The sequence below is a fragment of the Elaeis guineensis genome, chromosome 4 (assembly GCF_000442705.2).
Source record: "Elaeis guineensis isolate ETL-2024a chromosome 4, EG11, whole genome shotgun sequence".
Lineage (NCBI taxonomy): Eukaryota > Viridiplantae > Streptophyta > Magnoliopsida > Arecales > Arecaceae > Elaeis > Elaeis guineensis.
The window spans coordinates 136468481-136482987 of NC_025996.2; the positions used below are offsets into that span (position 1 = coordinate 136468481).

The following is a 14507-nucleotide window of genomic DNA, read 5'->3' on the forward strand; positions in this document are numbered from 1 at the left end:
ATAAAAAATTATTCTTAATTTTCAAGACCATGACACCAAGGATCTAAATTTGCAATGGTATGGTACCTTGCAAGGTTAAACCAATATGGAGAAGTATATTTCGTTTGTTGATTATCTTTTTTTTCTTTTGGTAGAAACCATCTTTTTGCTAATGCATGAACAAAAAACAATAGTACATCTGCTTTTTTGGAAATTATGTTTGTTAGTTCATTTGATAAAAGGGTTTGGAAATTCATTCTTTGATACTTTGACAGCCAAACATATTGTAAAATTTATATCGATCCACGAGAGGAAATGGGTGTCATTTAGGAGGGCAAAGTATGGTGAGTGGTTTGCTACATCTTCCCTGGTATATTAATAAAATAGTTCACTTCTTTGGAAGAAATTGTGGGGGTACTTGGTTAGAGGGATTTGAGGTCTGTAATGGGAATCGAAATGGATGACTCACATTCCAACCGCTTGGTTGGAGGGATTCACATTCTGATTCTGATTTCGGGATGGAATGTGAATAGCCTAATCTACTTAAAACTCTACCTCTACTCTTCCCTTTGGATTCAAATTTTTATTCTAGTTTTGATTTTGATTCTAGTTATAAACCAAATGCTTCGGAGAATTTGGTCATTTCACTGCCCATTCCAATCCATTCCGATTTCGATTTCGATTCCAGTCACAAACCAAGCATCCCCTGTGTGTTCTTTTGCTCTCTTAATATTATCTAATCTTAGGTGGATTGTGAACAATAAGTCATCTATTGACATGATTCAAAACCTTTGGATGTCTTCTATCCCATTGGACACTGGCCTACTTTGGTTGATATTGTCTATTTCTCTTCCTTAGGATGCATAACCTTATGATGCTTGATGTGAATGATTGGAATTCCCTGATGATATACCAGTATTTTTCTAAGACTTTGGCTTAAAGAATTCTATCTATTCCTCTCCCTAGTGGAGATATTGCTGATGGTTGTGATGGGGTCCTTCGACTAGATTATTGATTAGAGTTGGACATTTTTATAAGTATTTTAGACTTGAAGAACTATCAAATAGAGGTACTGGTTGGATCTGAAGGACTTTTTAAGTTCATCCCAGCATTGCCTTATTTATGTAGAAACTAGCATGGAATCATCTTTGTCATGACCTTTGTCATGACTTAGAGGAACCCACTGCTAATATTATCTTGCCTTGCATATTGGCGACATAGATTTGGGGATTGGCTTTGATTTCTAATTCTTCAACTATTCTTGCTCTTTCTTTAGATGATTTTCTCTAGAATATTAAAGAGAGAATTGGTAAAGAAAATAAGAGATCAAAAGGCTATTCTGATGTCTTATATCACATAGCAAATTTGGGATGCAAGAAATAATTGGATTTTTCATAAAAATTGTTCAAAATCTCATATTAGTTTTAGTTCGAGCTCAACGCAAGCATAGGAATACATTAATGTTAATATCTTAAAAGACACTTTGATAGCTAGGAAATATTTTGTGGCTTTGTTTCTCTGTAGGTTTTGCATCCTCTCGGAGAATTTATTTTACTTGGATGCTATCACCCCTTGGTTTCCTCTAGGTTAATTTTAATAATAATGTGCTACACATAGCTGATTTAGGTGGACCTAGCTTTGTTATAACGAGCTCTAGTGGAGTTTTAGTAGAAGCTCTAGTGGAGTTTTGGTTGTGGTAGTGGATGGTTGTTTGGTTGATACCACAGTACCGATAGCAGAACTTTGTATTGTATGGGAAGATATATCATGTGCTTCAAGAAGTTTGAAGGCAACTCCCTATTATTTTTGAAGAAGGTTCTTTAGCAATTGTTAAATAGTTGTTAGGATCCGTACCATTTAAGATTGGTTCTCATCCATTTTTACAGGATTGTTAGAAAATGATGATAGCCTTATAATCTTTTGAAGTTAAACATATTTATGGAGAGGCAAATAGTGCTATGGATTGAAAAGTTAGGTGCATGAATTAGTGGATGGTTTTTTCTTTAAAGAATGGAAACTTGTTGTTTTATATCAACCATGAGATATATCCCTTTAATTGTAGCATTCTATAGTTTTAGAAGTTTTATACTTAGGCTTTTTACATATATTATCCTATAAATATGACTTATTATATATTTACCCTCCAAAAATCACTATTTTCATATATAGCTCTCAGATCATCTTATTTTTTCATTGATACATCTCCTATTAGATTTTTGACTAATAGTATTAAAATTATCATTTTAAATCTAAAAGGCATCATTGCCCTTTTGCACTAATATTCTTAAAATTTAACATTTAGTTTATATTATAAAGATTTTTTTTTTGATAACATTTTAGGATAATAAATTTTGTCTTATACTTAAAGCTGCTATCTATTAGTACCATCAATCAAATCTTACGTGATGGGTATTCTTGCAAAAATAGAAAGATTCGATGATATATGTGTAAATAGTGAATTTTTAAAGGTAAAGATGTGGTAAGTCATATCTGCAAGGGTATATATATGTAACTAATAAATTATTTAAGAGTATTATTTAGGTATATTTTATTTGTTCTATGCCATTCGTGCTTTCAAATGGTCTACATTTGACCTTTTAATCAATGTAACCAAAACTATCCTGTAGAAGTATGACCAAACATGCAATTAGTCTTCAACAAGCACTAAGAACTCTAGAAGCAATGAAAAGTATTGAGCACTTACAAGTCATAGAAGTAGGAAATTAATAAAGCTTTGTACTATTGTGAAGGTTCACTGCAACAAGAATGAACCATGACAGTGGAGGGGCTGACTTTTCCTCAAGGAGGGGATCCATGGATTCATCAAAGGCACTACAGGTGCCTATTAATCAGCCAAATTCAAGGAAGATCATTTATGAGGAGATGGTGTTGATTGAAGAGCAATCTGAACATAATGAGCAAGAGGAGCCACGTAATGAATCTCAAGACCATCTCAAGGAGGAGTAAAAGAAGTCTTCGGTTCAAGCGGCATATTTAATATATAAAGTACATGTCTCCAAATACTTCACGAATAAATTCAAATACTCAGTAGTACATAACTACATCAATATGTAGCTAGATCACTATTTTTTATGACATAGATCTTCAATAATACAATATGTAGAGATAGCAGCAAAATGCAAAGTTCAAGGAACAATTTGATCAATATCTACATAGAAAAGTAGGGAGCATCAATAGCATAGAGAAAATCTCAATGGCTCTCTACAAAAAGAGTGGTTTCTCATCAATCCATCACCTTGGGAGATCCATGGAAGGTACCATATCAACTTCTAAACTATGTTGTGTGCTTGCCTTCTCAGTAATGTATCCACTTGAAGGTCCAATCCCACCTAGCAAATGCTCTGTCTCCTCGAGATTTTGGGGAGCTAGCTGCTGCTTATGGAATCTCCTTAGCCCCTCTAACTCCATGGCAACTTCTTTCATGGTCGGTCTTTCTTCTCTTTTTAAATTTAAACACCTCCTAGCAAGTTGTGCAACGACAAAGAGTTGCTCCATTCCAGCTTCCTCTAAAGTTTGAGGCTCTATCAGTTGAAAAAGGTGCTGCTCATCAAACATCAATGTAAAAAAGGTAGCTAGATTTCTCTGATCTTCTGACCTAGCAAAAGATACTGGAGTCTTCCTAGTTAATAGCTCTGCAAGAACTACCCCGAAGCTATAGACATCGCTCTTCTCTGTTAGCTGGCTTGTGTAGAAGTACTCTGGATCCAAGTATCCCAATGTCCCTTGCACAAGGGTGGTTATATGTGTTTGATCAAATGGGACTGATCTTGAAGCTCCAAAGTCTGATACTTTAGCTGTATAATTCTCATCTAACAGTATATTTGTGGACTTGATATCTCTGTGAATGATTGGTACTGAAGCAGCTGAGTGTAGATATGCCAACGCTCCAGCAACTTCTGCAGCTATCCTTAGACGAACTTCCCATGGCATTAAGAAACTATGACTTTGACCATGGATATGGTGGAAGAGGGTTTTATTGGATATGAACTCATACACAAGCAATGGAACTTGGATCTCTAAACAGCAGCCCAAGAGTCTGACAACATTTCTATGATTAATTTGAGAAAGGATGATGATCTCATTGACGAATTGCTCGATTTGGCTCTCGTCAACAAATTTGGACTTCTTGATAGCCACAACTTCCTGGCTTGGCAAAACACCCTTGTATACAGTACCATATCCACCACGACCGAGGATTTGGCTCTCATTGAAGTTGTTGGTTGCCTTTTCTAGTTCCTCTATATTGAAGATCTTAAATATTGCATTAGAACCTTGACTTAAGATCTGTTGCCGTAGAAACAAGCCTCCATTTTTTTGAAAGAACTTTGCTTTCATCTTGATTAGTTTTCTTTTGTTGGAAACCCAATATAACCACAAACTTCCAATGATAATAAACAAGAGGCTTAGCCCCACACCTGCATATAAACAATAGAAAGTTTAGTTTTAAAATTCTTAGTTGATGGAAGTTCTTTTCAGCAAGGGCAGGAGATGGTTTTATTGCTAAGCTTTGAGACTTTAAACACTACCAAAAATTATATCACTCCAGTTGTAGCTTTGGTTGTTTAAAAAAAAAAAAAACACCAAAAGAACTATATATATATATATGCTTCTCCATGGCATCACCTTGATCATCAAAAATTTGATTTCAAGCAAATGTTTCATCACATTTCTGTAGGACCAATCAAATTCTACTCTTGTAAGGACTAATAACATGCTTGAAACATTTCATTAACAAATTATAGGCTGCCCATTCATTGGATGGTGGGGGTTTTGTGGTTCTGTAAACTGTTGTTTTCTATTATAGCATAGCTCCTCAAAAAAAAAATATGATATAAATGTGCATCTCAGAGCAAAATAATCCTGAGAAACGTTTTGAGAGAAAAAATTAATCATAGAGTTGAGGCATGCCATGCGAACAGCTTCTAATGACCACACCACATCTGATGTAAGGGTATAGTGGTAAAATTATCTTGATAGAGCATTTTCTTTTCAATAGATCAATTTGATAATTTTTACAAGGATAATCTGTTTGTACATCAAGCATTTCCTCTGATGGCCTCGTTGATTAGGTTTTTCTTCTTTTATTATTTGAAGGCGGGTCCCATGCACTTCACAATCCAAAATTGAGATTAAGTGGGCAACGGAAGGAAGACTTTCAGAAAGATTGTTGGGGGATCATCAACTATCATGTTTCCTTGGATCTTCCAGTTGGCTGAAAAAAGAACATCATGAAATAGGATTATGTTTCTAGGGATGCTAGCTCTATGAGACTGGGGTAACAGTTCGATATTTGTTTGATGAAGAGGAGTAGGAGGCAACCTCATATGCTAAGTCTTGGTTAGTTGAGTAATCAAGAAGATAAGGTCATATGGATGTGGAATAGTTCTAGTTGCTTCTTTACAAAGGGCTATTGTAATTTTTTCACGGCAGGAGTCCTTTCTCTCTTTAAATAGATTGTTCTACTCTGGTATTTCTTTGGGATGAATTCCTAGCATGTTTTCGTACGTCATCCTTCTAAAAATATTTAAAAAATATTATTAAAATCAGATATTTAGATGGATGGGCTCAAGAGTATATAAGTACCACTGGAGTCGTTAACCTATTAGAACTAGGAATAAAATTCATCAACAAATATTTAAGAGGCCTTACTCCCTCATTTTCTCCCATCCCTCTGTTCCTTTCTCTCTCTTTTTATGAAAAGGCATATATATTACACATACTAAAATTAATTTATTTATTAATAATATATATAATTGAAAAGATTTTGGTGTTAATTTTATGCAACGGATCTCAAAGCCAACCTCACCATAATAGAATAGTGAAAATGCCAACATCCATGGCCCCGATCCTAATTTCCCTACGTGCCACAAAGGGATTAGAGGGGCAAAAAAAGAAAAAGAAAATTCAATTCCCATGCCCCTCTCTTGCCTGTGCTCCACAATAAAAAAAAAAAAAAAATAAAATTGTATGTGCATATAGAGGACTCTACTCTTATCATAATAGAAACTTTATCAGGTGCATCCCTATCCTCTGAGTTCCGCTCCCATTATCCTTGACTCTGCTCTACTTTTTCATCTCTCTCTTTATATATATATATATATATATATATATATATATATATATATATATATATATGAATGAAAATGTTTATATTAATATGATTAATTGAAAATCGAGCAGAATGGATATTGTTTCCAAATACTATAATTTTAATGTTAGATATATATAAATAATATTTTTCAGAAGATAAATATGTAATAAGATGCATATATACATACATACATACATGCATGCATACATACAAAAGACTAAAAGTAAGAAAATAAATGCTTAATTTGATCACTTGAAGGATCATATTAGATTAGGCCCTGGTTGGGCTGAATCTGGCCCGACTTAGCAGATGCACAAGTCCAGTAATCAACTAGTTTATGACATGGTTGCCACATAGATCTCATACGGGGAGTGGAACATGGCAAATTGGCATGTACTAGCTAGAAGTATTTCTAACATTTAATATCAGAACAAATAAATTATGGACTTAGGGCTGTTTCAAAGGGACTATCAATAAGACTCTAGTTGGCTTGCTAAACTGGAATAAAGCACATACCATAATATGCCACTTTTGTAAAAAGAATCCAATGTATATTGTGAACACTAATATGTGATTTTGATTAATTAAGATTAAGGTTTAATTATCTTAGTTGTTTGACACCCTAATTTTTGTTCAAACCTTAGGTTTAAGGGTAATCCATCGAAGGCCTGCACTATGCTAAATCAAGTTTGTTTTCTCTCAACCTTTTTATGCCAAATATATTATTAGCAAATAAAAGGAGGATTTTAGCATAATATTTCCTAATAATAATAGTTTTAAAAAAGATAAAACTTCATTAGGTAGTTACTTCTAATAAGAAGTCTATTATCTGAATTTTTGAAAAATTAGATAGTTATTAGCCGTTAGAAAACTTCTACAATGTTTAAGAAAAAATATAGAGAGTTGCATTGTTTCTAGGAAGGTACGTAATTTTTGAACTCTTAAATCTACCAAAACATAAAAACAATAATAAATTAAGTCTTCTAAACTTTCTATTTCTATAATTTTCTCTCTATAAGTTTCCTTCTACACTTTATTTCCAGGATATAGTTCTTGACTAAAGGTATTAAGAAATGTGATCTTATATTGTCTTTAAGTTGGGTATTACATTGTGGGGGTAGGGTTTCAAGAGTTCTTTTGTGCCTAAAAGGAGGAAATTACTGTCTTTACTTCTTGGAAATGCCTTATCCAATTGAATTCTCTTCCTTTATTCTTCTATATGGCTTTTGTACTTCTTCTGTTTCTTTAAAATAGCACAATAGTGTAGAGAAATGAAGACTGTTGGAAAGATGGTTGGTTGGGGATCAACGGCTAAGTGTCCTTTTCCTGGTTCTTCCAATTGGCTAAATTAGAATAGCTTGAAGTAGGATAGAACTAGCAAATGAAACTGGGATAAGATTTAGATCAACAGGCAACAAAAGTGGCTTATATTTTATATCCTGGTCGGTTAACTAATCAAGAAGAGAGGGTCTCATGGAGGTGAAATAGTTCCGATTATCTATAAAGGGCTACTGTAATTTTTCTCAGGCAGGAGTGCTTTCTCCCTTGACATAGATTGTTTGGAAGCGCTAGCTAAGAAACATCAGGAGGACATTTAGGAGTCCTTTCTCCCTAATTATTTTCTCCAACCTCTCCCCTTCCTTTCTCTCTCTTTATGAAAAGACATGTGCATCACATTTGCTAAAACTAGTCTATTTATCAATGATATATATATAATGAAAGAGGTTTTGATGTCAATTTTATACCACCGCCCAAAGCTTCAAGTTAGGCCTCACCATAATGAAACAGTGAAAATCCCTTCCTTGCATGCTCCTTCTATCATAATTTCTCTACTCCCAGATAGGAGGGAAAAAAAAAAAAAGCGATCCCATAGTTCTCTCTTGCCCATGCTCCATCAATAAAAATAAAAGAAAAATAAAATTATACATGCACATGTAGTAGTCTAATTATTATAATGGAATATGTAACTATATGTTGTATAGACTTATATGTAACTATTGAGACCTGGAACATTAATATGAATATTCCATCAAAAAATTTGATTTTAGTTCAAAATGATCGATATGTAAAATCAAAACAAGTGATTGTTGAGATTCGCACTGGAACATCTACTTTTCATTTTAAAGATAAGGTATGAAAACATATTTATTTTGAATCAGAGGAAGAAATGCACTAGAGTACCAATGTCCACCATGCATCTGAATGTACACATAGTAATGTTCATCTCTTACCAAAAACAAGTCATATATATATATATATACACACCAATTAAATTCTATTCCTATAAGGACTAATAACATGCTTAAAAAATTTACTAAAATGACACAAATGTGCCTCTCAATGCAAAACAATTTTTTAAGAATTATTGTTGTGTGGCTCAAAATTTGAGACTGGGCCAGATCGGAAGAAGCTGAGCTGAAGATCAGTAGCAATCTAATCTAAAGTGCGTTCGAGAAAATCTGCAAAACAAATTAAAAATCGGATGGAAATCCTCTGGTTCTTGACCATCAGATGCTTAAGTCAGTTTTGAGCCCAGAAACAGTATGTAGAAAAGAGTAGTCAAGTAAGAAAAGGGTTTATGTGGGACTAGAAAAATTGGACTAGGCAGGAACTAGAGTTCTTATTCAAGAACTGGTAAAATTTCTACCGGCACAGTCTCACTCTAGTTTTTGAGAATTAGAATTATAATTAGAGGATTTCTGACCCTTATTTATAGAGAGACTGATGAGAGGCCGTTACAGAATTTGTTAGACCATTAGAAGAGTTTGTTAGACAGTTATAGCTAGCTGTAAGTGAGCCAAAGTATAGCTGTACATATTAGCTAAAATAAAATCATACTTAGCTATCCCTGACAGCTTATATTTAGCTATATTCAATAGTTATGTATGAGATCGTGACCAGCTGTATAAGAGATCGTGGCCAACTGTAACTTAGTTGTAGAGATTGTAGATAAACTCTAAAAAATAAGTGTTGTAGATAATGTAGTAGTTGACATCGACTATTCATTGATGTGCTTCAGTGTAGATCGATTAATAGCTTACCTGAAGCTCCGATATTTTAGATATCAGAATTGCCGATGTGTACTCTTTTAGGTTGGTAAAAGATCGATCTCAGTCGATCACCAGTTCATTGCAATCTTGTGCTTTGAGATAAATATTTTGATGATCGCACATGATGACGCCACGTGGCTTGAGGTCGGTTTGATATACCAATATTGCCCCCCACTTCTCATGTTTGAGGTTAAATCGAAAAAGGAAAGTAGAAAATATCTACTGATTTTTGCTGGCAGAAGTAAATGCACATTTCTCGATAATGCCAAAATTTATTATTTGGTTGGAAATGAAGAGACATACACCCCTTTCTGAAAATGATACAGTAGATTTTCCTTCCATCTTATCATCATTGCTTGAAATGATGGTTCGACACTATCGAATGGGTATGTGCCATTTGTCAGCATCTGATAGATTAATCAATTCGATGTAGGTTTGATATGGCAAAATCTAGCGAAGGTATGTCGAACCGTCACCCGACAAACCCATCAAATTAGCACCAAATATCATAAATCGTGATGAAGTCAGTTCATCTAAACCGTTGATTTGCCTATAAAAGCTGTCATTCCAGAACAATAGTCTGTTTCTGCCATTTTCCTGTGGAGGTGCTGTCGATTTGTCTCCAGAGGTTTTTCCATGTTCAGCGGTCATCGAAGATAGCAAGAAGTTCATCAGAGTCGGAGAAGAAGAGTACCTTTCTCATCCTTGAGATGATTTCATCTATTGCCTTTAGGTACCGATCTTTTTCCTCATCTATTTTTCTTTAAGTCTCAGAATAGCCCTTTTTCTCCTTTTCAATCTTTCTCACTTTCTCCTTTTTATTTTCCATTAGAAGACCTTCTGGAAAAAATGTCTTCTGGTAGAGATAATGGAGAGGAAGTTGTAAGTGACCCTAAATTAGGTCGACCCAACCCTTGTTAGATTTCAAAGTAGAAGTCCTTCTCGAGAAAATACCGATGTCAACCTCGAAGAAGAGGGGAGTCTAGAACAGCCTGTGTGCCGTCTTTTGAATTACTTTGATCCAGAAATGGAGGAATCCCTTCTAATTGAGGAGAACCTGATGACTCTTTGAAAAAAGTATGACATCCCTGACGAGTATGAAATGTTGGTGTCGGGTCCAGTTGGTTGGGTTAATGAACCCCCTGAAGGCTGTATAGCCTTTTATGATGAAGCCCTTCGATCTGGATTGCACCCTTCTTCTACAATTCTTTGACTTTTATAGGATTCATCTAACTCAGGTGATCCTAAACATCATTAAGATGATCATAGTGTATATAATAATGCATAAATTCCAGCATATAGAGCCTAGGATCTCCCTTTTTAGGTCTTTAATTCTCCTGAAGAAACACCCATATGAGAAGGATTGGTACTATTTCTCATCTAGAAAGAAATGTAAATTTGGATCTAGCCTTCCTTCTTCAATTCACGACTGAAAACGTCATTTTTTTTTTGTTCGAACCCCCATTCTGTGGGATTTTAGGTCTGCCTGAGGGTGTCCCGACACTAAGTGGAACTCCCATAATAAAATTCTCTTTAGGGATGAGGAGGATCATACATCTTTGATCACTATGGCAATCCCCAAACTATCCAGACTAATTGATGATCAGGCACTGTACGATGCGGTATCAGCCTATACTCTTCTCGAGGTAAGACCGATGTATTTTTTTTTGCATTTATTTTCTTCCTTCACATCATATTTTCTTTAAAAATAATTTTTTGGTGTAGAAATGAGGTTCAATCCAAATAGATTGGAGGAAAGGAAGAAGGATGAGCCACAGCCACCTACTGTCACCCCCACACCAAAAGGGTCAAAGGGACAGATCCTCCTCCTGCCCGAGCATTTTTTCGATCTGCATCAACAACTCCTTAATTCTCCTACTATCTTGGGGAGAAGTGACACTCCCTAGGGTCTATGAAGCACTTCTCGGGCTCTATCGATTGAGCCTCCACCTTGCCAATCGATTGATGCAAGAAAAAAGATGACTCCTGACTTGCACCTCCTCCTAAGGAGCCAAGTTGCAAGTCATCTGCTGCTACCATAGCCCCATCAACCTCGATCGAGACACTGTGGGATGAATGTCACTTCTGGAGTGACCTCAGTTGGGTTGCAATCTTTTCGAATCAGTGTTGCCGACAGTTGATCTGGAGGCATGTCGAAAGAACAAACTAGAGGAGATCACAAATCACAACTGCGAGCACCTCATGCATGTATCCTTTCTCTCTCTCTCTCTCTCTCTATTTTTTTACATCGGTATATGATTGATCTGAACTTTTGTCTTCTAGGTCATCATCGACTTTCAGGTCATGTATGAAAACATGGCCTATCTATTGAAAAATAAAGAAGCTATGGATGCCAATTTGATAATCCTCCAAGAGGAGAAAAAGACTGCTGAAAAGAAAGCTGAGAAAGAGTCTGAACATGCTGAAGGACTCAAAATTCAGCTCGAAGAGAAGCTGACATCGCTGAAGGAAAAGAACCAAAATCTCTTGAACCTTCAGCAAAAGATTAATGAATAGGAAATGAAAATCTTTGACCTGTACATTTGGGCTGAAAAGAACAAAGAGCTGGAGCAGAGGCTGTAGGAGGCAATGAAGGCCAATAAAGCTCATAAGAAGGCAATAGAAACCCTGAAGAAATAGGTCAAAAAGGAGCAGGATGAGGCGGCTAAGACAGTGGAGCTATACAAAGCCTTCGAAGAGTTTAGGAGGTAACTGAAAGCTCCGAGGGAGCATACGACTACAGGTTCTCTCAGTGCTGTAATCTGATCAAAAAATTATTTTCGAAGTTGATATTTTCAGGATGACTCCGAAGATAGCCATTGAAATGGGCATCAAAGGGGACCCCAAACCATCTGTCGAAGCGATTGAAGAGCCAGCCAAAAAGGCAGATCAAGAGGTTATCGAGGTCATCGCTGCAGAACCAATCATAGTGGTACTTTCCATTGCAACCAAGGTCCCCAATACTGAAGTCACTCCTATGGAGCCCCCTACTACTAAGGCTGCTAAGGTGCCAGAGCAAATTAAAGAAGAGCCAATCAAGAAGAACTCTGAAGCTCCCGTTGTTATCCTGTAACTCATTTCTTCTTTAGATGTATCGGCCTAACATGGGCTTTTGTTCTGTAATGACCCGATGCGGGTCTTTTTGGAATGTAATTTCCTTTTCAATCAATGAAAGTAAATTCCCCGATGTGTCTTTTGACTTGAGTTGTATATTTCTGTTACTTAGACAAATTTTCGTAACTTTTTTCAAAGTAAAATAACTTCATATATAACTTGTAAGATCATAGTTCAATCGAACTAAACAAAGAAAATCTTATCAGTTAATAATTGATTTAAAATTAAGATTCAGATGTATCTTCATTCGATATGGCCTTGGATAAATCAGGTTCTTATTAGAACTTCAAGATTTGATCTGGAGATTGTTGCTTGATCTTAGGCTTTGAACTATTTATTTGATCTGAAGACCAATTTAACATAAGCTTAATTAGAGATTGATATTTGTTATCCGATGACAATTTTGAATAGATTGGATCTTTTGTAGAATAAGATAATATGCTCCTTGAGATTGGGTGTTTCTGATCAGGATGTTTTGCTTTTCAGCTTTTGCCGATATAGAGATCGAATCTTCAATGGAATAAGAACAAACCAGAGATGTATTCTTTATCCGATATAGAGGATAGATCAGATTTTCAATAGGACTTCAAGATAACCTTGACCTTAGATCGGTATTTGATGGAACTTCATCATTTGATCTGAACATGATATGTTTAATTCTATTTTTCACCGATTAGGAGATTTTATCTTTATACTAGCTTTTTGAAACTATACCGATTAGAAGATCAAATTTTCATCAATCAGAAGATCTTATCTCCATGCCCTTTGGGGCTCCACTGATCCAAAGTTCAGATTTTATTGACAAAGAGATCTTATCTCCATGTCCTTCGAGGCTCCATCAATCTAGAGATCGAATTTTATTGATCAGAAGATCTTATCTCCATACTCTTCAGGATATTATCGATCCAAAGATCAGACTTTATTGATCAAGAAATCTTATCTCCATGCCCTTTGGGGTTCTACCGATTTGGAGATCAAACTTCAGTGATCAAAAGATCTCATCTCCATGCCATTCGAGGCTCTATCAATTCGGAGATCGAACTTCATTGATCGAAAGATCTTATCTCCATACTCTATGAGAATCTGTTGATCTAGAGATCGAACTTCAGTGATCAGGAGATCTTATCTCCATATCCTTCGGAGCTCTATCGATTCGAAGATCAAATTTTATTGATCAAGAGATCTTATCTCCATACCTTCAGAGCTCTATCGATCCAGAGATCAGACTTTATTGATCAGGAGATCTTATCTCCATGCCTTTTGGGGCTCTGTCGATCTAGAGATCAAATTTTTATTGATCCAAAGATCTTATCTCCATGCCCTTCGAGGCTCTACTAATCAGAGATCAAACTTCATTAATCAGGAGATCTTATCTCCATACCCTTCAAGGCTCTGCTGATCTGGAGATCGGACTTCATGCTTCTTCAAAAAATAAACTCTTTGGAGCATTTATTGATAATACTTTTTAAGATTTTCAAAATTTCAAGTATGAGGAATGGAAGACCCATCTAGCTTTTCAATTCTGTAACCCCCTAGATAAATAACATCAGTAACTCAGTAAGGTCCTTCCCAATTTGGAGCAAGTTTACCTTGTTCTGTAGGTTAGAAACTTCAGCTTGTCTCAGGATGAGATCACCTTTTTGGAATGTCTTCGGCTTTATCTGAGCATTATAGTATTTAGCGACTCTGTGCTTATAGACTCGGTACCAAAGGTAAGTTTAAAAGGAGTTTTTCCAATTAGAATTAGATAAGTAGATCGGTAGGCCCATAGAATACTATAAAGTTCTTCAGCCCATAGTCCTTTTACTTCAGTAAGCCTTGTTTTTAATTCTTGAAGGATAGTTCTGTTTGTAACTCCGACTTTACCATTCGACTGTGGATGGCCAACAGAGGTCAACCATGATCAATATGAAGTTTGGAATAGAATTTTTTAAACTTGGGATCATCAAACTATCAACCATTATCGATAATAATTACTCGAGGTAAATCAAATGGCTTATTATGGATTTTCAGATAAAATCCTACATCTTTTCTTAGTAATTTGGGTCAGAGGTTCTGCTTTTACCCACTTAGTGAAGTAGTCTATAGCTACCACTAAAATATTTTCTGACCTGTTGTCACTAGAAAAGGCTCAAATATATCCATTCCCAAATTGCAAAAGGCCATGGAGTAGTAATAGAAATGAGTTTGGTAGCAAGTTGATGTTGGATATTAGCATAACTTTGACATTGATCATATTTATTAATAAGATC

At 35.5% G+C, this 14507-nt stretch overlaps 1 protein-coding gene across 1 annotated transcript in view; it reads right to left on the reverse strand.

Moving 5' to 3' along the window:
* Positions 1 to 2940: 2940 nt before the first annotated feature.
* LOC105037635 (wall-associated receptor kinase 17) overlaps positions 2941 to 14507 on the reverse strand; it is a 22239-nt gene continuing 10672 nt past the window's right edge. The window contains exon 4 of the mRNA XM_073256840.1: positions 2941 to 4415. Coding sequence (XP_073112941.1) covers positions 3232 to 4415 — 1184 coding nt within the window. The 3' untranslated portion in view covers positions 2941 to 3231. The remainder of the gene's footprint in view (positions 4416 to 14507) is intronic.